Consider the following 22,670-nt stretch of genomic DNA (forward strand, 5'->3'; position numbering starts at 1 on the left):
ATTAACTCCTCTTAACCCGAAGATTCATTTGTCCTCGGTGGAACAGTTACACTAATGACACCATAAAAGGCTTCTTGATGTGTCAAATTCTGGAGCAGAGCTCTGGAGAGAGAGCTTCCAACAACTCCTTCGAAAAAGTGCAACCCCCTCACTTCTCTTTCTCTCAGTTGAGATCAATCCACTCAACACCTCCTCAGCAGATCTCTCCATTTTCACTCAACTAGACCTCTTAATGAGGATGGAGGTGAATGGAAGGAGTTATTAAAAAGTCCTCACCTTCCTCCTGGGACCGCTAAAGAGGAATTATATGCAACAAAGTGCACTTACAACCCCAGTTAGAGTTATTTCACATTTCTATTGCCATAAATCCACATCCACTTCAGTCATGACAGGAGTGGAAAATTATTTCTAGCCCAGATAGAATTTGGTGTTCCTTTCTTTTTTATAAGGGATGTGCTGGAAGATTTTCATTAGGGGCTTCAGGTAAAGGAAAAAAAGAAAATTACAGATTGGAGGAAAAGAAGGGAGGAGTTGAGAGACAAGGAAAGTGATGGGGAGTAGAGGAATAGCAAAGGAACGATGTCGCAGCTGACAGGGTGGGGAGCCAAGCAATAAGTACAGCAGATATAGCCAATGTGCAGAGATAAATGATGTAATATCTGCATGGATCGATGTCTGTACTGTCCCTCTAAAAGGGGTTCTCTCTATAAATCACATCACCATCCCTCCTACTGCATGTGCACATGCGCACACTGAAATACACACATTCACACCGCAAATACACGCAGCACTCCACAGCTATCTCAATTAGTATGAATTAAGATGTATGGTTGTAAAGTCTAAGTGGCTCGACACCACTATGTAAATGTCTTCTTCCATCTGTCCAGTCCCATCACTATGCAGATGGTAGGAGGAACCAAGGAGGAAATCAATTTGTTAAGATAGCACTATCCAGCTAATGAGAAATCAAGTGGCTTGACTTTTCACATGAATCCCATCATGTCCGCTCATATTATGAAACTAAGATGTCATTAGCTGCACTTAGTGTGACTAATAGTCCAACCACATCCTTGTTCAGTATCTTTGCTAACAGTCCCACCCTGTGGCATTTTCAATAATTACATTTAAAAGGATCACAGGTGAAAGGGTGGGCAAAGTGAAACATCTCACAATGCAAAACAGTAGTCCTGCTTTAAAATAAATAAATAATTGAATTGAACTATTTTATTGTTTCTTTTATTGAAAAAAAAATGGATCAAAACTCAGGGGTTGAAATATTTGTCTCACACACATTTGCCCCTTGAATAATAATTATGATGTGGGAATTTAAAAACACAATGTTGAGTCTTTTTAATCCAGAGTGGCACGCACACACACACACACACACACACACACACACACACACACACACACACACACACACATACAAACACACTTGCAATTTCATGACTTTTTGGGACATTACATTGACTTACATTAATTTTCTGGAGACTAACCCTAACCGCTAACCCTGACCCGAACCTTAACCAAGTTTTCACCCTAAAATATAATGATTTTTGTAATGGGGATGTGCAATTATCCCCATTATTTAATAAAAAAGGCAAGTCCCCACAATCTCACTGCGTAATTAGATGTCCTCACACGACAGGTAAAACAACCTCACAAACACACACACACACACACACACACACACACACACACACACACACACACTCCCATTGTACCCAATGTTGTACTTTTAATTGATGATACATTAATAGTCTTTTTGAATCTCAGAAAAAACTTCTCTTTGTAGGTTGGACATCTGCCAAAAAAGAGCAGACAAAGGGAAGGGAGAGTTCCTTTTAAATGTATAATTAGTGCAGTAACATTCAGAGACAGAAAATGCTACTAATATATTTACAATACAAATACTCTATGTTCAGGAAATGTGTATGTGGGCAGATGACTATAGAAAGACATCTCAGAATCTCTTTTGCTTTGTCCACCGATCTTTAAGAAATAATTACATAATTTGATTAAAAAATGTAGTTAGTAAAACTTCTTCCGTCAATGTTGGCAAATTTATTCATATAGCATTTTTTTTTACTTTTCCTTATCTTTATACTGTGATGCTGTAGTGCAATGACTAAAGAAATCACATGTAAAAAAATGATGATTGTTAGAACTCTTTTAAAGCTGATGCATATATTGCAAACTATTGGAATTAGAACTTCTTGTATAAACAGCATGAATTTCTCCAACAGTTTCCAAGACAGTAAAATTACAAAAAGTGGCAAAGGAGTATAAGACCAAGAGTTAACCACCGTGCTAGCGGTTCTGTGAGGCTAAACAGTATGCACTTTGAACTATGCTAATGTTAGCATGGTAAAATGCCCACAATAACATTATACGGATGAATTAGTATGTTAGCAAAGTAAAGCTAAGGATGTTGGGAATGTAACTCTGGTATATTATTATAAACCAAAGTATTGAGATTTTGAACAAATGATGGCACTAGACTAGAGGAAAAGTCAAGGGTTCATCAAAGTAAATATTCATCCTCTGGTGATCACTGATGTTTGTGCAAAGTAGTAACCATGCTACCATAGCTACAAATCACAACGTAACCAGTAACTGTGGAGTGTGTTCATTGACCTTCATTTATTCAAGCCTAACAAAGTGCTGATAGACTCACATTCACAACTGGGAGATTAACAATCAAGCTCAGCATTCCACTATTACACATTAAGCAGTTTCATCACAACACTTGGTGTTGACATAATGACGTCCCATTGATTTTAGAGTGTGTAAGAGGGGCATTTTTCTAAAGTGTTTATTCTCGACAAGCTGTAGCCAATACAAAAAGTGGAAAGACAATTTCAAAAGCTGAGTTATGAGATGTACAGTAAAACATGAGGTAATTCATTTTAGGTTCGGTTGCACACCATTCCAGCCTTTGTTAGAGCAGGTGTCCTCTTTTTTTTTTTTATGATAGATATGCCAGTTCAGAAATACCATTAAGGCACAGAAGGAAGCATACCTCATACAGACAAAACAAATCGTGGAAACCTGTTCTACAGCATGATGAATGGTGATTCTGCCTCTCCCTGTGTCAACTAGAGTAAGCAAATTGTTCAATCATTGCTTTTTCATCCATGGTGGAGGTTAAGGGATCACTTGTTTTACCATTGGGTGTGTTAGGGGTAACTTATTGATTCAGAAGTTACCGGAGAAACTGAAGGATGGCGGTGGACAGTCTCCTAATATGTTTTTGTCAAAGACTGAAGCACCTTGATATCAGCATAAGTAAAAGTGAACAAATGTTTTGAAAAAGTGAGCTGTCAGTTCAGAAATGACAGTGAGTATCACAGTGTGGCCGATGTCAAAGTTTGCTATCGTCCTAAGGTGACACTGTACAATGCTGCATCATGACAGTGTGGATTGTGAGAAAAGCCACTGTGGTTATGGTTGCTAGGAGTAACATTCTCTTGTCCATGGCTACCAAGTTACAGAAGACAAGAATCTCAGAGCCATATATGGGCATGTGTCTCACAGAGATGATGTCACCAACGTCTGCAGAGGCTCCCCTTTCATTCGTGAGAATGTAAAGACATGGAGTGGGTGTGTGCTCCTCTGAGCTATAACGACAGGGCATGCAGAAAGTAGTGTGTGTGTGGCTTCGAGGGAGACAGGCAGGTTTAGTTAAATGAAGTGAAACAAAACTTGAAGAAGAAGCATGGAATGTAATTATTTCTACACCCAGATTAATAGCTGAAGAGGAACTTTGACACAACTGCTGTACGTTCAAAGTGGAATGAGACAGGAATTGAAGGAAGGCCCCGAAATATAGGTATTAGCAGTTGTTTCAAAACATCAGAGTTAGATAGACAGCAATACAGGAAGAGAGAGAAAGGGAACAAGCAACAGAGAAAGAGGCAGAGAGGAAGAGAGCAAGTGTAGAAAACAAGACAGGGGAGAGGTTGTTTTAGTTCAGTGCTAAGCCTGTTAGCTATCTTACTGAAGGCTTCCTGCGTCAGCACCATGGGAAAATCAGGTAAGTGAAAACTGCACCCAGAGGATATCAACTCTGATTGTATCAATTTGGCCTGAGTTAGAACTTTGCCCCCATGAAACTGTGTGTGGGCATGTGTGCGCTTGCTTGTTTACTGCATGTGTTTGTGAGCTTTGCTATCTTTGAGAAGTAGAACAGAACAAATACTAAACAGTAAAATAAATGATTAACTTTTTTTCATCTTTAATGGTGCTTGCAGTAAGATTTCTAAATGGCTTTTACTGATACTTAGTTAAAAATTTTCTTGCAGCATGCTGAGTAGATGCTGTCTGTTAGGCAGCATTAGTATTTGTATTGTCTGTGTGTGTGTGTGTGTGTGTGTGTGTGTGTGTGTGTGTGTGTGTGTGTGTGTGTGTGTGTGTGTGTGTGTGTGCGTGCGTGCGTGCGTGTGTGTGTGTGCGTGCGTGGCTATTTCAATGTGCCTATTGTGTGGGCACTCGAGAGATTGTGGGACTTATGAAAAGGCCAGTGAGTGATAGGCACCGGGCAGCGGGGGGTGATGTGGATGACGTTTTCTACTCCATCATCTGCCATGTCTTGTACTCTGAGGTCAGTCAGACTTCAGGTGATGAACTCACACTTCAGCTCGAGTTTGTATTCTGCAGCCATGCATGAATCGTCATGTTGCATCATCACGTCTCCTTTGTCAGATTGCTCTCTCTTGCTGCCTAACCCCTTACTGCCTCTCTCCTCCCTGTGTGTCAGCCTCGAAGCAGTTTGCTGAGGAGGTGCTGCAATGCCATAATGAGTTGAGGAGGAAGCACCAGGCCCCTCCAATGAAGCTGAGCAGCAAGTTAAGCAGAGATGCTACCCGGTGGGTTGATGCACACAGATCAAATTAGAAACCATGTCTACTCATACCAGTCATTGTTAACCTGCTCTGGATAACGGTGACAGTTCCAGCCTTTCAAATGAAATAACTACAAAATATGAATATGATATTGAGGACTCTGGTGTGTTACAAGTTATGTTGACAATTAATTGTGTTGAGTAAATGCAAACTTCATCAGTGCTGTCAGGAAAGATAGACACAACTATCTGTCTTGAATAATAGACTTCCAGTTCATTTCCTCAAGTTCAAGGTGCAATAGCTACATTCATTTGCTAAACAACCTTTCATTTTACCTATTACCTGATTTGGCAATGTACATTAAAAGCACTATATAATGTTTGGAAAAGAAGAATGTATTCCTCAATTGATTTCAATATGTTGTATCTTAAAAGAAGAGAAAGTGATAAAATAGTCCACACCGGTATATGTTTATGTCTATGATAGTAGATATTTTGAGTTTGGAGATAATCTACCATTTAAAGTGCAGCAAGTTCATTGGGACTTGATGTGTGTAAAGGCACTTGCCAAAATGACACCATCATTACCGTGTCCCCCCTGTTCAGAGCTGCATTTGGTCATTTACAGCTGCATGTTTTGGGAATAATTTGCAGATTAAAAAACTAAATAAGTAACAAAGCTCACTGAACATGTGTTTGAAGAGCTGGAGTTTGTCTTTCCATCTTGTGATGAGGATGTGTGGTTTATCCACACCATGTTGTGAGAGTCTCATGGGAGTCACATACTTGTCAATACAGTCTTTTAAATAGAGACATGAATAAGTTATCACCAGGCCCGGGTGTTGAACCTTGTCCCTGCACCAGAGATTGTAAATGATATCACTGTATCAACACTGTGTTGATAAAACCTATACAGATTAAACTTTATGGAAATATTGTATAAGCCCCAGATGATCTTTTCACCAGTAATAATATCAACCCATTTACCAAAAGAGATTGTTTAGAGGAATTGCTTTCTGTGCCTGTTTAGCATCTTTACACTAGATAAAACCTCTGAGGTAAGGTTTTTTCACTGTTGTTCACTGTTTATCTTTGAGGTCTGGAAGACGACACAATGCATCAAGCTTTCAAAAAGGGAGACTTCTAGAAAGCCTAAATCTCCAGAAATGACCTACTTTAAAGTATATGCCACACACTGTGGCTATCTTTCCATTTCAGGGATGGATTTCGATGCAGGATTCAAAACTGAAAAAAAAAAAGAAAAGATATTCTCAACTGTCTTTGTCCTGGTCCACAGTTATGCTGAAAGTCTGGCCAGTACACGGATCCTGAAACACAGTGTGGAGTCCAGTAGAGGGAGCTGTGGAGAGAACCTTGCATGGGCCTCCTATGACCAGTCAGGTACACACCAATCAGATTATATATACGCAATATTCTATTCATAAAACTGAATGATTTGGTATATGTCCTCTGAGGTACATATCCCTCCATACAGGCCCAAAAGTTTAGTCTATGGGGCTCTAAGCAGACTGTCCTACCCTGAAAGTGAACAGCTGGGATCTATTTCCCCTCCACTTCGCAGAGTGTTTGAGAGCTCAGACACCATGACTCACTGCAGAAATATGTCAGCGCAGGACGGTGTGATTCATAAAACATCTCCTACAGTGCCGCACTAAAGTGCGGCACTGAGTGACAGAAAGTTCAGCGTCGTAAACAACATGTGCTCGGATGAGATTTGTAGTTCAAGGGTCTTCTTATATTGCTCCCAGTCTGATCAATATGTACAACATAAAACCGATTTGATTGTCCTTGAAGTTGAGGTTACACTTTGTTCTATGCATGTGCAGGAAAGGATGTTGCAGACCGCTGGTACGACGAAGTGAAACAGTACAACTTCAACCGCCCTGGATTCTCCTCTGCCACTGGTGAGATTTAGACGAGCGGTGAGAGGATCTCTCTCACTTCTTTTCATATTTCAGTCAGTGGCAAACCCCCTCAATAACAACAAATTGGCCAGAATTACATTCTATGCCAGAATAATCATAAATAATCATTAAAACTTTTCCAATATTTATATCCAGTATACAACAATCAAAATCATAACAAAAAAATGTAAACCTGAAACAATTAGTTGATTCGTTGATTGGCAGAAAATGAATAAGCCATTATTAATTTTTAAGAAAAACAAAAACATGAATATCATTGTGTTTTGGACTGAAACAAGCAATTTAAATATATCAACTTGCTTTGGGAAACTGTGAATTGCATTTTTAATTATTTTCTGTATCCCAGATATTAATCAAGAGACTAATAAAGGAAAAATAATAATTTGAAATAATGAGAACGTTGCACATCACATTGAATACAATAGGAACATTTAACATGATTAAAATCTTCTTTAAAAGTCACATTTTCAGATTAATTCAAGCATCCGTTTTGTGTAAAACTAAAATCTTTATTTTCGCCCTGAAACATCAAACTTTTCTCCTCATGTTTTTTTCTTCACTGCATTCATCTCAATGTATCATTTCTTGTTTTGTTTCTCTTTGTCATTTTCTGTTAACTTGTTGTCAGTTTCTCTGTCTCTGTGTCATGTTTACCCAGGCTTGGGCTTATTCCCCTGCTGATGTCACACCTCAGCCAGTGTGACTCAGTGATCAGCCATGGGGAAACCACAGTCCACTGTATCACTCCTCAGCCCACACAACATTTCCAGTCTGGCCTCATTCCTCCAGATGGTTTCCCAATAGCCTCAGACTCAAGTGTGCATGAGTCTGTTTAAGTTAATCACACATAAAGGAGATCACTTAGGAGCTAATCATAATTCACACTGATCATATTTAGCAGCCTTAAAGAGATAGAAAGGAATGAAGTATACAGGGAAGTTTGGGACTGATGAGTGAGGCAGGAATCAAGATTCCTTCGTCTGTAAATATTTAGAGGAACTGCACTCAGCTTTGAATGTGTCATAACAAGTCTGTTTTTTCACCCTGCTTTTTCTGCCTTTAATTTCTTTCTATTTTTTCTTTCTCATTTCACTCACCACCTAGGCCATTTCACAGCGATGGTGTGGAAGAGCAGTAATAAGCTGGGTGTCGGTAAGGCCACTGCATCAGACGGGTCTTCCTTCGTGGTGGCCCGGTACTTCCCCGCTGGGAATATCACTAACCAGGGACACTTTGAGAACAACGTCCTCCCAGCTAAAACCACCACCTAATGATGTATAGATCCCCAACACTTGACTGGACAGTCTGAAGTTATCAGTCTGCAGTGCTATGAAGAATATTCAGGAGAGCACCACTCCTTGCCTAGTAGAGATCCATTCTACCATCTTGTATTGATTTTGAATGATGAAATGCACTCTGGTTTAAAGTCCATGTCCTGCTTTTTATGGACCTGTTTACGCTATAGTGTTTAGAATAAAAGAAGCACTACTGTTTGACATTGCTAACAAAACATTTCCAGGGGACCATTTGGATTGTTTATTTGATCATTTACATTGCCTGTGACAATATTTTATTCATTAATGCCAATACTTTCATATTTTCACACACTGAAATACATCATAGCCTCACATTTGTATTTGAGGAAATGGGAGTTAAGTCATTCAAAGGGACAGGCTTTACGCGTTTACATTTCATTGCATATAATTTAAAACTGATCAACATTCTTATGTGTTTGCGTTATTGCCACAACTTGTCAAAGCAGAACCCTGCAGTCCCGAGTGTGTATGTTTTGTATTCTAATAAGTTTTGTACAATAAAGTTGATAGATTGTCAGAAATGCATTTGGCATCTGTCTGGGCACTTGTGTCATCTGAATTGTGTGACATTATAAGAGAGTGAGAAAGAGAACAAAATTAGAGTTTAATTTCATAATGACATATTTTTTTTTAGATGTCACATTTGAGTCTGGTACTGTAGTGACAAAGTGTGAGTCTATGGAGTATGAATAATATAGAAACATTTTAGACAGTGTTAGTTATAAACACTGACTAATGAGCTTTTTTTTCCAAGGTTGGTGTTAAAAGTCTGAATAATTGTGAGACTTGCATAAATCTCCTGGGTCCAAAAAACAATTTAGCAGGGGAAAGTATTTCTTGAATATCTGCAGACTGCTATTGCAAAACATTAACACAATCATTATACAATCTTACAGTGCAGCATACTTGCAATATTTTGGTTAAAAAGCCATTACCAGAAATGGTGTTTTCCCCATTTCACCCGGTCCTTGGCATGAACAGCCTGTGATGATATAACAGCCTTTCACATTAAAAATCTATTTAGACCATATAGATAATAACCTGAAGACTTTGAAACGTGGATGAGAAATAAGCATTTTGTGTGTTTTTCATTTGCTCATACTTGAAAATATAGGCTTGTTAACTCTAAAAATCAGCATTAAAAAACTTAACTTTTTATCAAACTTTATTGTTGTTGTTTAGTTTGAGTGATAGCAGGTTCCAATCTGAGGTGAATTGGAAGTATCCTAATTTTAAAACAAGCAACACTGAACCATTTGCAATCTCTCAGTAAAATCAATATTACAAAGCAGTCACGGCCCACGTTGGAACAGACTTTATTTAGCAGATATTGGGGATGCAACATACAGTAGCAGCGATACAGAAGAGTCAGTGGCGTATAGGCTTTATAGGCTGGAGGAGGGGGTCAGGAGTCAAATCGTCCTCACCACTCACATGGTCAGCTCCTAAATGGAAGAGGGAGAGCGAGACAGAAGAGACAGAAAGAGAAAAGAGATACAAAGAACAATGGTACAATTAAACAGTGAAAATAATCATTGTGAATAAATCAAATTCAGTTGAATACAAAACTATTACAATTGATTTTCCTTCATTAAATCAGAATACAAAACAGTCTTCCCATAATTGAAATGAAGATTGAAGTCACTCTTGATGTCACACTACATAAATAAGTTCAATTGACTGGGATAACTAGTATGACAGGCTCTGTTTTTACTCAGTCAACTTTTGATAGTGATCTAAAGGCAGCTTCATCTTGCTTTGCACCCCATCAACAAAAAAATCAACTGCGTCACTAAAACAGTTTTCTCAGTGTGAGTTGTTGCTGCCACCTGGTGGGCATGAAATTGCACTGATGACCCACAGAACTGTAAAGGTTGCTCAGTTACTGGGGAGAATCTCTACTTGTCATTTGTCCTCTTTCTCCTTTACCCCCCTCCTCCTCTATGCACTCCCCGCCCACTGGCTATGACTCATCATTTTGTTCACCATCTGCCCTCTCTCTACCCTCTTCCTCTCTCACTACCTCCTTCCCCCTCCTTCCTCCTCACCATGATAGCATTCACAATGTCATTCTTGTTGTGTTTCAGTGCGCGGACGGCCTTGGCTCGTGACACATTGGCCTGAGCCATCACCAGCTCAATATCCCTCTGCTCAAGACCTCCCTCATCCACCTGATGTATAACAAAGAAAAAAAGTTAACAACAGAATAAAAGATTTTACAGAACACTATAACATACAGTCCTGACATTAGTGTGATAGGTATTCAGAAACAATAGTTTAAGTACCTCTTCTTCCTCCTCTTCACTCTCTTCCTTGATGGTGAGGCTGGGTGGGACAGGTGGGGCCAAGGGAGAAGAGGTCACAGGCACCTTGAATTTCTCTGCAGCCGCTTTGTGAGCCTGCTGAGATAGGTCCTCAATCTGACAGGAAAGGAGAGGTTGAGAGGCAATACAATACATGTGCTAAAGCTTGAATAACTAAGAAAGAAATAAAGACTTACCTTTGCCTCTCCAAATACAATGTAAATGTCTGATGCGGGGCTTTTGAACACATCTGGTCTGCTGATGACAAACAAGATACTCTTGGACTTCCTAATGGTGATTCTGGTCACACCATGGACCGGCTTCAGACCAAGTTTAGACATGGCCTACACAACACATACAGCAGCAGAGATAGTCAGGAATAAAGACAAAATAACAAAAAATAAACACTGGTGTCATTTACACTCCACTTGATTTATTCATTTATTTTTTATTCAGCCAATAGTCTGACCTTGCGGGCCTTCTTCTCGCTGCGACTCTGTTTTGGTCTGTTTAGCCCTTCATCTGGAAAGGAGATAGACTAAAAGAAAAAACAAATATCCGATTTAGGATATAGGATTTCACTGCTATTTTGCTGATGTCAGACAGTTCTGTTTTCTCTTGCACAGACAGGAAGCGATGCATTTTATGTTTATAGCAACATCAGTAACTGCAATTTGCTTAAAACATAAAAAAAAAGTATCAACTAACTACAATTCATTATACATCAAGCCGCCAAATCATTTGTTATGCTCTCCCCAGCTTTAATTCTAATTTGTGACATCAAGATCTTCACATAACATGCGTTTCAGTTTTCAGGCTGTCAGTGGGAAAGCAAACAGGCTCCCCCGATTTAGGTTGGAATCTGAAAAAAGGTTATATTTCTCAACATAATCTCAATGTAGTCCCAATATCACATGTTATGAAGTAGTATGTGTTCTAGGTGTTAAAATGGTGTTATAACAAGATATGGGAACCTCAGTAGAGGAAAAGATGGTTTCCAATAAAGCAGCAGGAGCCGACTCACCTGGGGCTCTGATGGTCTCAGTGGCTCTGGCTCCTCAAGCTCAGGCACTGACCCCTCGCTCTCAGACTCATTACAGGAAGCCAATATGGAACCTACACAAGCACATATTCAACACATATTCCAGTACATGTAAGTGAAGGGTATCTTATCCTTATTGCCATAGAAACTAATCACCATATAAGAAGTCATGAGAGCATAAGTGTATCTCATTAGTGCAATGCTGATGAGGAGCATTCATTAAAAAAAATCCCCAAACTCATCTAATCAATGTCAGGGGATTAAATTACCCCAAGGAAAATACATGCAATCATATGGTATCTCCATACTTTGTGATTTTTTTTTTACATTATTTGCAACATGTTATTGGCAACAACAGGGCACACACATCAGTAAACTGTATAATGCAGAGAATTTAGGTCTCTTGACATATCGTCTGTCGTGACACTTTAATCTATTCTGTCATATATTGTCAATTTATATTCAAACACATGTAAATGTAACAAATAATAACAGTAGCTGTTGGTTTATTGTCGTAATATTGGTATATCATAATGGTAATATTGTAGGATTCGAGAGAGTGACAAAAGAGACAAGGGTGGAGAGAAGGTGATTCCTGATGTTGAATCTTATTTCCAATATGAGGTCAGAAACAACTCACAATTGTTTTTGAAGGAAAGGTCGATCTCTTCTGCAATCTTGTGGCTGTGGTTGATTGGACAGCCTGACTGTCTGTTGGACATTTGGTGAGCAGAGAAAGGCTGTATTTCCCGCTGATTGGATGGACCAGACTCTCTCTGCATGGCTCCATTTCTGTTTCCTGCTACTGCTCTGGCCTGGGATCTGTGGCCACGTCGAGGCAGACCACCATCATCATCACTGTCTGTCTCCTCCTCAGCCAAACTGGGACCTTTCAGAGTACACATTAATCGATCATATTTGTATTAGGAAGTACACATTTGACTTTAACAAACTTGCTGTTCTTTTTTTTACCGCTTAAAACCCACAGACCAGGGGAATATAGTGGCCATTTTCCTTTTTGATTACAATCCCAACTTGCAAAGCACTTTTTCACTGTTGCCAGAACAGACTGTAACAAAAAGGATAAGCTACTCCTCAATATGTATTGTATTGTGCTTTAAATCTAACAAGCCATAATTTCTACACTCACCTCTGCACCTGTCTTGTATGCTCCATGTGCAACCTTGCTTGATTTGTTTGTAAGACTGGATGTTCAGATTAGGCTGAGACTGGGGAAGGGAAATAGAGTCTGGAAAACATGCTGAATGAGTCCCAGGCGCAGGTGAAGACGACTCCTGGGTCGGCTGGGAAAGGCTTAAAAGCGTGGCAGTGGAGAATGAGGGCGAAGAGACACTTGTGGTAGATGTAGTTGATGCAGAAAAGACAACACTCATCTCTTGGAGGTTGTTGTTAGGAAGAAATTGGGAATCAGGGGCTTTTTGTGTTGTGGGGGAGGTAGAGCAAAGTGTAGGGGGGGTGTGGCATATGGACAGAGAAGGCTGTTGCTGGGCTGAGAGGACAGGTTGGGATTCCTGCACAGGTGTGGGAAGATCATCATCTGGCTCGGTTGAGGCACATGGTAGAGGAGATGAGGAGGAAATTGGAGGTGGTGAGGAAGACAGTGGAGTCAGAGAGTATGATACGGTATCATGGGAGGGTGGGCTGTGGCCAGTATCTATGTTGTTATCATTAATATCCACTGTGATTCCTCTCTGACTATCAGATAGTGGTCTGTTATCAAGCACTTCCTGTTTCTGATGTAATTCTTGGTTCATTGCCAACACAACATTGAGGTTGTCTGGGGTATGCGTGGTAGAATTGCAGTATCCATGGCTAGGACTTTTGAAATCAGGACTGGGACTGTTACCCCCCTGCATCTGTGACCAAAATGCAGCCTTATCTGTTCCAGATGTCCTCTGTTCACAGTCCGACGATGACGCTTTGTGGTTTGCCTTTCTACCTGTCTTCGTTTTAGAATTGTTTGTGACCCCTTTTGTCCATCCATCTGCTGTGAGATTTAATGGAACAGAAGGTTTCTTTGGATCATCAACAGTTTCAGGGCTACAGTCAGTATGACTGCCTGTTTGGGATGCCCTTTGTTTGTTCTGCTTCCCTCTCCTCACTTTCTTAGCAGCAATTGGTTCATCTGTGCAAAGTTCCCCTTTAGGGATGTGACACACATTGTGCTCTTGGCCATTCTGTGCATCCAAGGTTTTCCTTTCCTTTTTGTTCTTCTTATCTTTCTCCACACCTGTCTTTTTTGCTTTCTCTTCCACTTTTTCTTCCTCATCATCTTCCCCTGAGTTACTTCCAACACACTGCTGTCCTTTAAAGGCATCTTTAGTCTTTGGTTCATCAACAAGTCTGTCAGTCACATGATTGACATCACCTTTTCTTTGGCCTTCAGTCTGACGCTCTGCCATCTCAGGTTTTGACTGAGAACTAGTATTCTCCAACTTGTCTTGACAAGTTCTACTTGGTCTGGATTCATTTGATTTACATTTAGGACTAAAGGAACCAAAGGATCCGTGTAGCAAAGAAAATGCTGTATTACTCTCTGGAGTGATTTTCTGACACTCTAGACTAGTATGATATCTAGATCTGGCTTTATCTGGTGAACTGAGATGCTGGTTTGTTACAGCTTTGTCCAGGTGAGTTTCAACTAATGGCACTGAGATGCCACAGGCACCTTTCTTTGAGGATGGTGCCTGTGTTGTGTCTGATGCCTGGTATATGGAGCTGTCTTTTTGTTTCCCTTCGTCAGGAATTGTGTCAGAAACCTGAGGTGGCATCTCCTCAAGTGGAATATTAGACACAGAGTCTCTAACACTAAAACTCACACTCTGGGGTCTCACTTCCTCTGATAGAGCATTCAGACTTCCACACATGGCTACTTCCAAGGAGTCAAAAGCAGAGTCATTGTTATTGTTAGAGTTCTGCCAAGTGTTTTGTATTTGTGTGTGAGTGTTATCTCCATCATTGTCTGGATTTAGATTACTGACATCATCCTCAGGGAATCTGGAGCTTCCATCCTCGCCTCCGCCTGCTTCTGAGATCTCCTCAATGGACTTCCAGCTAGCCAAGTTGGACTCAGAAGCTCCCTCACTTACCAATTCTTCATCCGCCATCCGGTCCCTCTTTCCACACAGACTGTTGTTGTCTTCCTCATCCAGAACAGAACGCAGAACATTGTCATAATTTTCACACACTTCACTGCTCATGTTGGGAACCACGGCCATTTGTGTGCTTTGGCCCTCTGTGTCACACATGAGCAGACCCTCTGCCTCTAACTCATACCTCTTCCCCAGAGACAGGGAGAGAGACTCCCCTGCTCCCCAGACAGCAAACTCAGCCCCTGATCCTAATCCTAGACTGAACCCCAGCCCCATCCTGTCATGGCACCATGCCCCAGCTCCAGGACGCATCTCCCTGCTCCCACCCATGCTGTCTGTTTCTGAGTTTTCCCTTTTGGGTGAGATGGCAAGGGGTGAGTGTGGGGATCCAACAGCTCCCAGCACCCCCTCATCTGTACTCAGAGTATTTTCTCTCAAGTTCTCCTGGGCAGAGTCACCAGGGGTTAGGGCCAGATTGTCAGCAAGCTCTGAGATGACCTCTGAAGAAGTAGAAACAGGGATATTACTGGGGTTGGGACTTGGGTCTTTTGGGCAGGAGAGAAGAAGAACACCTTTATTCAGGTCATTGGTGGCAGAATCAATGCTTCGACAATCCACACTCATAGACTCAGCTGAGGCATTCCCATTCCTCTGGTCAAGTTCAATTTCAGACTCCCTGTGAGTACTGGCCCTACATATTGCCTCACCCCCTCCAAGCACATCCGATTTATTGGAGAAAGACTTTGATAATACAACTCTACTTGCCCCAACAGCCCTGTGGCTTTCTGCCTGATAATGACGAGGCTTGATGAGCAATTTGAAAGAGTCTCTTTCTGGTTCTTCTGTGGGTTCCTCCCCTGAATAATCATTGCTCTCTTGCAAATCATCATCTTTAATCTGGGGATTTTCCTCAGCCAATTCTTTTTGAAGAACTGAACAATCAAGGTCTGCCATCTCCGAAGGAGGAGAGGTGTGGAACTTAGAAATAGGATCGGGTGGACCACGAAAGACAACAGGAGTGGTGGACGGGTTAAAATGACTGCGGTTTATAGGCTGTTTAAAAGGGTTGGAGGAACCAGAGATAGCCATCATCACACTCTCACTCCCACTCGCATCCAGGTTGTTGGATGACTCTGGTTGACAAGAGATTGCTTCTGAAGGACCGGATAGTTTCTGGGAATCCACTGGTTTGTCTGTGCTCACTTGTGTGTGCAAAGGTGTCGTTTGACCTATCCTGGTAGAATTCAGTTCAGGGTCGGACTGCCGTTCAAGGGGTGTAGGCTCATCCAGAGGTTTGGGTTCTATATCCACAAGTGTGTCTGTGCTCAGTTGTGTGTGCAAAGGTTCAGTTTGACCCGTTCCAGTGGTAGATCCCTGTTCCGGCTCTGTTTGGACTTCAGACAGATCAAGTGCATCTATTGGTGTGGGTTCTAGTGATTGTGCATGCCTCTCAGTGCTGTATAGACGTTCGTCCTCCTCCCCATTATAGGAGGCAGAATCTAATGAGTCATCTGTATCGTCTTGGAAACAGAAGGATTCGTCTAACCCCTCATTGATGGATGTCTCTGAAAGTGAATGAAGGAAGGATGCTGAGCTGTCCTCTTCTGTAGGATCCTCCACTGCTTTGGGATCACACTTGTCATCATCCACTTCCTGCTCTTTTTCTTCCTTCTCTTCCGCCTCTTCTACCACTTTCACCTCTACCTTAGCTTCCTCATCTGCCTCATCATGGTCATCGTCTTCATTATTTTCATCATTGTCACCACCGTCAGCAGCGCTATTAGCATTGTCATCACCCTCATCATCATATTCATAATCATCATCATCCTCTTCATCATCGTCATCTTCGACATCTGCCTCCTCCTCTCCTGCTGCGTAAGCATTAACATCCTTTCCTTCATTTCTGTCATTACTTTCTCCTATATCATTCTCGTCCTCTGTGGGGAATAGAGTGATTTCCATTGAATCGGCCTTAAAGATAAGGCTGGTGTGGAGGGGAAAGGAGATGAGGGAGGCAGGGATCATCCTTTCCTCCTCTGGTATATCATCAGAACAGGCTGCCTGGGAAAACATGAAAGAACTGGGGCTAAACCTACCAAAGGCTCCAGGACAGAAACCATCCAGGGGACTTACAGGTGAGTCAGGGCTGAGGCTAGATGAGGCCATGGTCATGCTCTCTGTGTCAGGAGTCAAGGCAGTGGAGGGTCGTTCTGGGAGGTTATCCATCTGTCCATAATGGTCCTCCGATATACATGCTTCCAGTTGCAATTTCAGGCCTGTCTGCATGGGTCTAGAGTACTCTGCTCTCCCGCAACTAGCCTCTTCCAGTGGGCAGAGTGAACTCTCAGACTCTCCCCCATCCTCCTGGGAGTCACTGCTACGGCTGCTGCTGCTCCTTAGAGGGGATGTATCATCAGTCACCCAGCAAGGACGACAACTTTCTCTCGAAATCATTATCTCTTCCTCTTTTAGAGCCTCTTCCTCCTCAAGGATCACTGTCCCTGTTATACCCATCCGTGAATTCATGACAAAATCCTCAGGACGGTATAGGCAGAAGTCTACTGCCCTTTCCTCCTCCCGTTCTAGACCTGCTCGTCCCTTTTCCTCCCCAACTTCATCTCCAATCTCTGATAAGGAGCCCACAAAGCAAGCAGGGGCCTCCTGTGCTTCTTCTGTGAGGAGCAGGTTGGGAGAAGTGGAGGGGGAGGTGGAAGATGTGTAAGAGGAGGTCCAGCTGCCTCCCTCTGCTGTGATATAAGAGCCAGAGGGAGAGGTGAGAGGAGAACAGAGGTCCTCGCTGTCTGAGGGAGAGCCAGGGGAGAGTGGGCTGGCTGGAGAACCCGGATATGAATGATGCTTAAGGTGCAAAGAGTGGGAAGCCATCTTGATTGGGGTGGAGGGAGCGGTATAGTATAGGTCAGGGTCAAGAGATGTGGGCACACCCACTCGTAGTGGGTCAACAGCGTAGGCTGGCTCAGAGAAGGACAAAGCAACTGGACAGGCCAGCTCAGAAAAAGAAAGGGAAGGCACTTCATCTTGAGAAAGGGTTTGACTCTCTTCCTTTTTGTCTTTCAAACTGTCATCTGTTGTGATTGGCTCTGGGGAGGAGGAGGAGGAAGGGAATAGGGGGTTCTGAAAAAGGGAGGGGAGTGGAGTTGGGGGTTGCATAAGGTCTTTTTGCTGATCCTGCTGTTTTTGAGGGATTTGGAATTGGTTTTCCTCTTCCAGCTCTGTCTCTTTCACTTGTGACTGAGGACCTGAAAAGCTTGGAATAGCTGGCAAAGGGATAGCCTGACCACTTGGCTCAACCAGGGGTTTCCTTTTCTGGATCTCTGTTGTTTTGAGCAGTGTCTCTTGACCCATCACCACCCTTGCATCAATGGTCTGTGGCTCTTGATAGTCACTCTCCACCTCAGAACCCGTCAGGACCTGGGAATAACACAATATACATACATAATAAAGTTCATATCAGTATACCAATAAGATGTGTCTAGAAGCACATCTTTTGTAAAATTGTAAACATGCTCATACACACAAAACACAAACCTTGATTCTCTCCATCTTAACAGGGACATGGCGGCCACATGGTCCATGTCCACCTAACTTTCCAGAAAGTCTGGCTGTGTTGTTGCGATAGTCAGAGCCTTCAGGTTGTGGTCTTGGAGTACCAGAGGAGCTAGGTGTTGCATGAAATAGCCGTGGACCAAATGGAGAGGTGTATGCTGGGAGTAGCTTCTGAGGAGTACTGGGAGAAGGGCTAGAACCACTGTCACTAGGGGAGGAGCCACTGTCACTAGGGCTGGAGTCAATAGAAGGGTGTCTGGTCATGTCTGAAAAACAGAAGAAAACAATACAAAACAACTTTTAAATTAAAAGGAAGAAGCAGTTGAATCAACATTTTGAATCAAGGAAACTCTACTTGGCAGATGTATGGTAAATTTGAACTATAGTAGGGAATTAACAATGAAGTGAGATCAATCGAGCTGACTGAATTATCTCAGCACAACCACACCAGAAATGATGGGAAAGGCTAAGCCTTCTTTATTGTAGAATAATATACTTATTATCTCTTCAGCTGAACTTTACATTTCTTCTCCCACACACAGCTCCAGAAATGTCATCAAAATGGCAGTCAGTAGATTAACCAAATGTCTCTCACCTCTGTGTGTTACCCTGACACTTGAAATGGCTTTGGAGAGCAAAACAATCACCACAATTTTTTTTTAAATGTTTGAAACTGATTAACCCTGCCTGTTTTGTTTCTCCATAAAGCTGGACTGAAAACATGGAAGTGGAAAACAATGCTTCTCTATACACACTTCAGTATCTTACTTTACATCTCCAAGTTTCTCTGTCGCTCTTTCTCTTTCTGTATCAACATGCACAATTGCACAATTAGCCAGAAGCAAAAGAAACTGTCATTGAATTACGGTGTTCTCTGTCCTCTTGTCCTTCTAGACTATGCTATCATCTTCATAACTGTCATCAGGAGAGAAGAGATCACTGAGACGAACTGACAGGATGAATCACAGAAATGGGGTCAGGGGTGAGTGGAGGGACTCTTGTATGAGCAAGAAAGGGAAAACAAATGGAGGGAGAAGATGGAATTAAAGACTGTATTCTTTACTTTTTCAGTTCCACTGCTTATCCTCAATTAATTTGCTATACATCCGCAGTAATATCCTTAAATGCCATGTAAGTCACTTTTTCTAAAGCACAAATTGAGGGAACAGAACCTTCATTTGCTCTCTTAACTGGGCCGTTGCCACGGTGACCTCCATCCACATGCTGATTGGCCATTATAACACACAAGTGGCTCAGCTCGGTGCCAGCCACATACGCACACGCCCTCACACACATACACAAACTTGCTCTGCCAGGAACTAGATATCACTTTCTAATTCAATCTCTGTTCTGTATCCCATCCTTTGTCTTACTCCCTCAAAATTCCTCTTTAAACTATTTCTGTAGCCTCTCCGCAGCCCTGCTTTAAACATGAATATATATGTGTGTGTGTGTATATATATATATATATAGCTGCCTCTGCTTTGTTTCACTTTTAGTGGTGACTCTTAGCTCCCTTCTCTCGCCTCCATGTTCTTTTTCTCTCTCTCTGCACAGTATATCTCCTCCCTCGCTGCTCTCCGGCCCTGCCTGTGGTTAGTGGCAGATGCATTCATCAGCACTTAGCAGCTCTGCCTGATTGCTGCCCAATAATAAGCTCTAGCTGTGTTTATGTGCGAGCTGAGTCATGCAACAAAGACTAAAACGTTCCACTAATCAAAGATGCACAGTTAAGCATGCACAAAAGCCAACTGCTGCTCTACACTTACATGTACAGCAATATGTAATATGGTTAATGGGTATAGAACATGTGATTTTTTTTCCTCCTGTATGGACTTGTAAATAGGTACCTAGTTTCAGTGACCATATGTTTAGGTGAACAAAAATGCATAATTAATTTATATTTGACTTACAGAAAATCAAGCAAAGCCACCATATTAAACACATTCAGAAACACTGTATCGTTCTCCCATATATGCTAGGCATTGGAATCACATGTAGAACTCCACACTATTGGAGCTACTGTTTTGCTAGGATGTTAAATGAGCCAATGACATGTATTATTTCTGCTAGCATAACTGTCAGTCTCCGTCTCTTAGCTGCAGATTCACTGCTGTAAATGATCTGTAGATGTCTGCCCCCTCCCTAGCCCAGCCTGCAAGTCTCCTCTGGGAGGATGCAGTGAAATTGAGCACCCGGCTTGCCGTAAGAGGAGCAGGCCGCAGCAAGCTGAGCAGACTAGAGCTGCGTCACAGAGGCTGCAGCGCTGGCCTGTCTGCAAGGGGTGCCTCTATTATATCTGCTGCTTGGATTTGGCCTTAAAGAAGAGACACCCCAATAGTCTCATTATGCCCCTCTTTGTCTTTCTCCATAAGATCTCACCTCTTTCGTCATAATCAATCCTCTAATCTCTCCTCTTTCATCAAGTATGCGCCAAAAGAACAACTTGTAACTAGAGCATCTGACAATTCTCTCTCCTCCCTCTCCTCCCAGGATTCAGGCCAAGAAACCTTAAAATAATTCCAAACCTAAGAAAAGATCAGGGCAATTATGAAGTCAAAGGAGGAACATTTCCAAAATAGCAAACCATTGTAAACTATCTCTAGCAGAGAGGAGACAGGGAGTTTCCATAATAGCCATTTAGTTTGTCCATCATAACTGTCAGACGTTTACAACAACAACACTGTTCTCAAAAGCTAAATTGTGTGCAATAACTGCAAGAGACACAGTCGTCACAAGACTTTGTCCCAAAGCCGACACTCTCACTCTGACCATTATTGCTTGACTGTAGTTAAGGGGACAAATTTATTAAATATATAAAAATTGACCCTTCCAATCACTCATCTGCACTGACACAACATTATCTTCTCCTATCTGTCTCTCCCTATTCTCATTTTTCATGATTTCACAACGTCAGATATACTGCAGCAACATGAGCAATAAAAGACAAGATTTGTGACAGAAGCTCTTGTGCACACAGGAACACAGGAAACATAACATGCTGCTGTGTCATGTTCCTGCTTATAGGCTAGGTGAAGGGAGGAGCCACTCTATGCTTACAGCTAGCAAATTTGCTTGGGAGATGTGGATGCAGATGGGGTGGCGCCGGGGCTAAAGATGGGGCAGCGGGATGAGGGATAGGGGTGAGGATGCCAGGGTTAGGGTGGGGGAGATGGGGCTGGGAATCGGATAAGGATGGGGGCTGGAGAGATAGGAATCACACAAAGCTTTTGGCAGTCAGTCAGATTGTTTGTAAATAGGGATGGAGGCTTTGGGCTTTAGGGAGGCTGCTTATATTTGCTGGAGGGGGAGACAACCTGCAATTTAGTGAGGAGGCCAACATGCAACTGAACCACAGCTTACTCAAATTGCACATGTCAACAGACAGACAGAAATGAAGTCACATGGCAGTTTCAAGCAGATACTGTTTACCTACACTTTAACTAGCCCAGTAGTCTCTATATATCTGCCATGCGTCTATCCTGCTAACTCTCCCCCTCCCCCCCTGCCACAATCTATTTAGCACTACTATGCTCATACTCTCTTCTCTAATTATGTCCTTGTCTCTTTCTTTAAACGCATCTACCTGCTTAACTTCCTCTTTCGTCTTTCTCCATCCCCAACCCCAGATGTCCTACCTGGTCCAGGGAGCCCTGTCTCCTCAGCTCCCTGCTCTGGATGCTTGTTGTCGGTGGGAACAGATCTGTGAGAGCTCTCCCCCGGCATGCTTCTCGCTGGCTCTCTTTGGCTCTGACGCAACAATAAACCATACAGCCGGAACAGACAAGGTGAACAGGGAAAGGGAGTGAGAGAGTGAGAAAGGAGAAGAAGGGGAGGGGGACCTGAATGCTCAGCGACCCAACACTCAGATCCTCCCTGCAGCACGTGTCTGTCTTTGTGTGTGTGTGTGTTTGTGTGTGAGACAGAATGAGACAGACAGAGAAGAGAAAGAGTGAGAGATGGGAGTAAACGCTGGTCTCTCTCTCTGTGGTGCAGCAGTGATGCTGCTGTTGTGGGCGTGTGTTTTAGAGCCTCATGATCCAGTTCATCTGAATATACAGTATGTGTGTGTGTGTGGATTCTGAGAGGGAGCTGCAGTATCCTCTCTTGATGCCCACATCCTGATTCCCTCCCTCCCTCCTTTCCTCCCTCCTATCCATCTTCTCTGTATCTCACCCCCTCCTCTCTCAACCAAGCTGACTGGATCTTGGGGGATGATGTCAGCAGATTTGCACTGCTCTCTCAGTGCTGCCCTCAACCTTGAAGGAAAGAACCAGTACTGCAAAAACAAGAGAAAAATAGAGAAATCAAGCAAAGGAGGGAGATTCAAGGAAAAAAAAACATCGGGAAAGAGAAACAGAAAACACAGACAAACAAAAGAGCCAAAAACAAAACCTAAAAGTGTACTGCTAATTATGCCATCTGCCTCCTGCTCTGATTGCATTCATTCCCCAAGGATTCAACAAGGAGTCATTTACCCTGAGGGCAAGCTACAGCATCTGTCTGCTCTCCATCTTAGACACCTCTCCTGCACTCTTACTTG

At 42.3% G+C, this 22,670-nt stretch overlaps 2 protein-coding genes across 2 annotated transcripts; one reads left to right on the plus strand and one right to left on the minus strand.

The window, feature by feature from the left end:
- The first annotated feature begins 3,585 nt into the window (after positions 1-3,585).
- glipr2l (GLI pathogenesis-related 2, like) lies at positions 3,586-8,630 on the plus strand. Its single transcript, XM_068736492.1, has 5 exons — positions 3,586-4,036; positions 4,760-4,868; positions 6,141-6,244; positions 6,691-6,768; positions 7,894-8,630. The coding sequence occupies exons 1-5, from the start codon at positions 4,024-4,026 to the stop codon at positions 8,058-8,060; spliced, it is 471 nt and encodes a 156-aa protein (XP_068592593.1). The 5' UTR covers positions 3,586-4,023; the 3' UTR covers positions 8,061-8,630.
- A 774-nt stretch (positions 8,631-9,404) lies between these two features.
- nacad (NAC alpha domain containing) lies at positions 9,405-22,176 on the minus strand. Its single transcript, XM_068736491.1, has 10 exons — positions 21,766-22,176; positions 18,110-18,393; positions 12,601-17,992; positions 12,091-12,339; positions 11,433-11,524; positions 10,878-10,946; positions 10,606-10,752; positions 10,391-10,525; positions 10,154-10,276; positions 9,405-9,550 (listed from the first exon to the last, which is right to left on the minus strand). The coding sequence occupies exons 1-10, from the start codon at positions 21,851-21,853 to the stop codon at positions 9,536-9,538; spliced, it is 6,594 nt and encodes a 2,197-aa protein (XP_068592592.1). The 5' UTR covers positions 21,854-22,176; the 3' UTR covers positions 9,405-9,535.
- Between the last annotated feature and the right edge of the window lie 494 nt (positions 22,177-22,670).

Source organism: Cebidichthys violaceus, unplaced genomic scaffold, assembly GCF_023349555.1.
Source record: "Cebidichthys violaceus isolate CVI_PGR_0920_01 unplaced genomic scaffold, fCebVio1.0.p SCAF_7, whole genome shotgun sequence".
NCBI classification, from domain to species: domain Eukaryota; kingdom Metazoa; phylum Chordata; class Actinopteri; order Perciformes; family Stichaeidae; genus Cebidichthys; species Cebidichthys violaceus.

Bases quoted from the DNA above. Each gene is read 5' to 3' on its own strand.
- glipr2l (XM_068736492.1), top strand. The intron at 4,869-6,140 runs GTGGGTTGATGC...CCTGGTCCACAG, and splicing joins TTAAGCAGAGATGCTACCCG to TTATGCTGAAAGTCTGGCCA. The intron at 6,769-7,893 runs GTGAGATTTAGA...CTCACCACCTAG, and splicing joins TGGATTCTCCTCTGCCACTG to GCCATTTCACAGCGATGGTG.
- nacad (XM_068736491.1), bottom strand. From the start codon at position 21,853: ATGCCGGGGGAGAGCTCTCACAGATCTGTTCCCACCGACAACAAGCAT. The intron at 12,340-12,600 runs GTGAGTGTAGAA...GTACTCTGAAAG, and splicing joins CATACAAGACAGGTGCAGAG to GTCCCAGTTTGGCTGAGGAG. The intron at 11,525-12,090 runs GTGAGTTGTTTC...GTGCTTGTGTAG, and splicing joins CCTTTCCTTCAAAAACAATT to GTTCCATATTGGCTTCCTGT.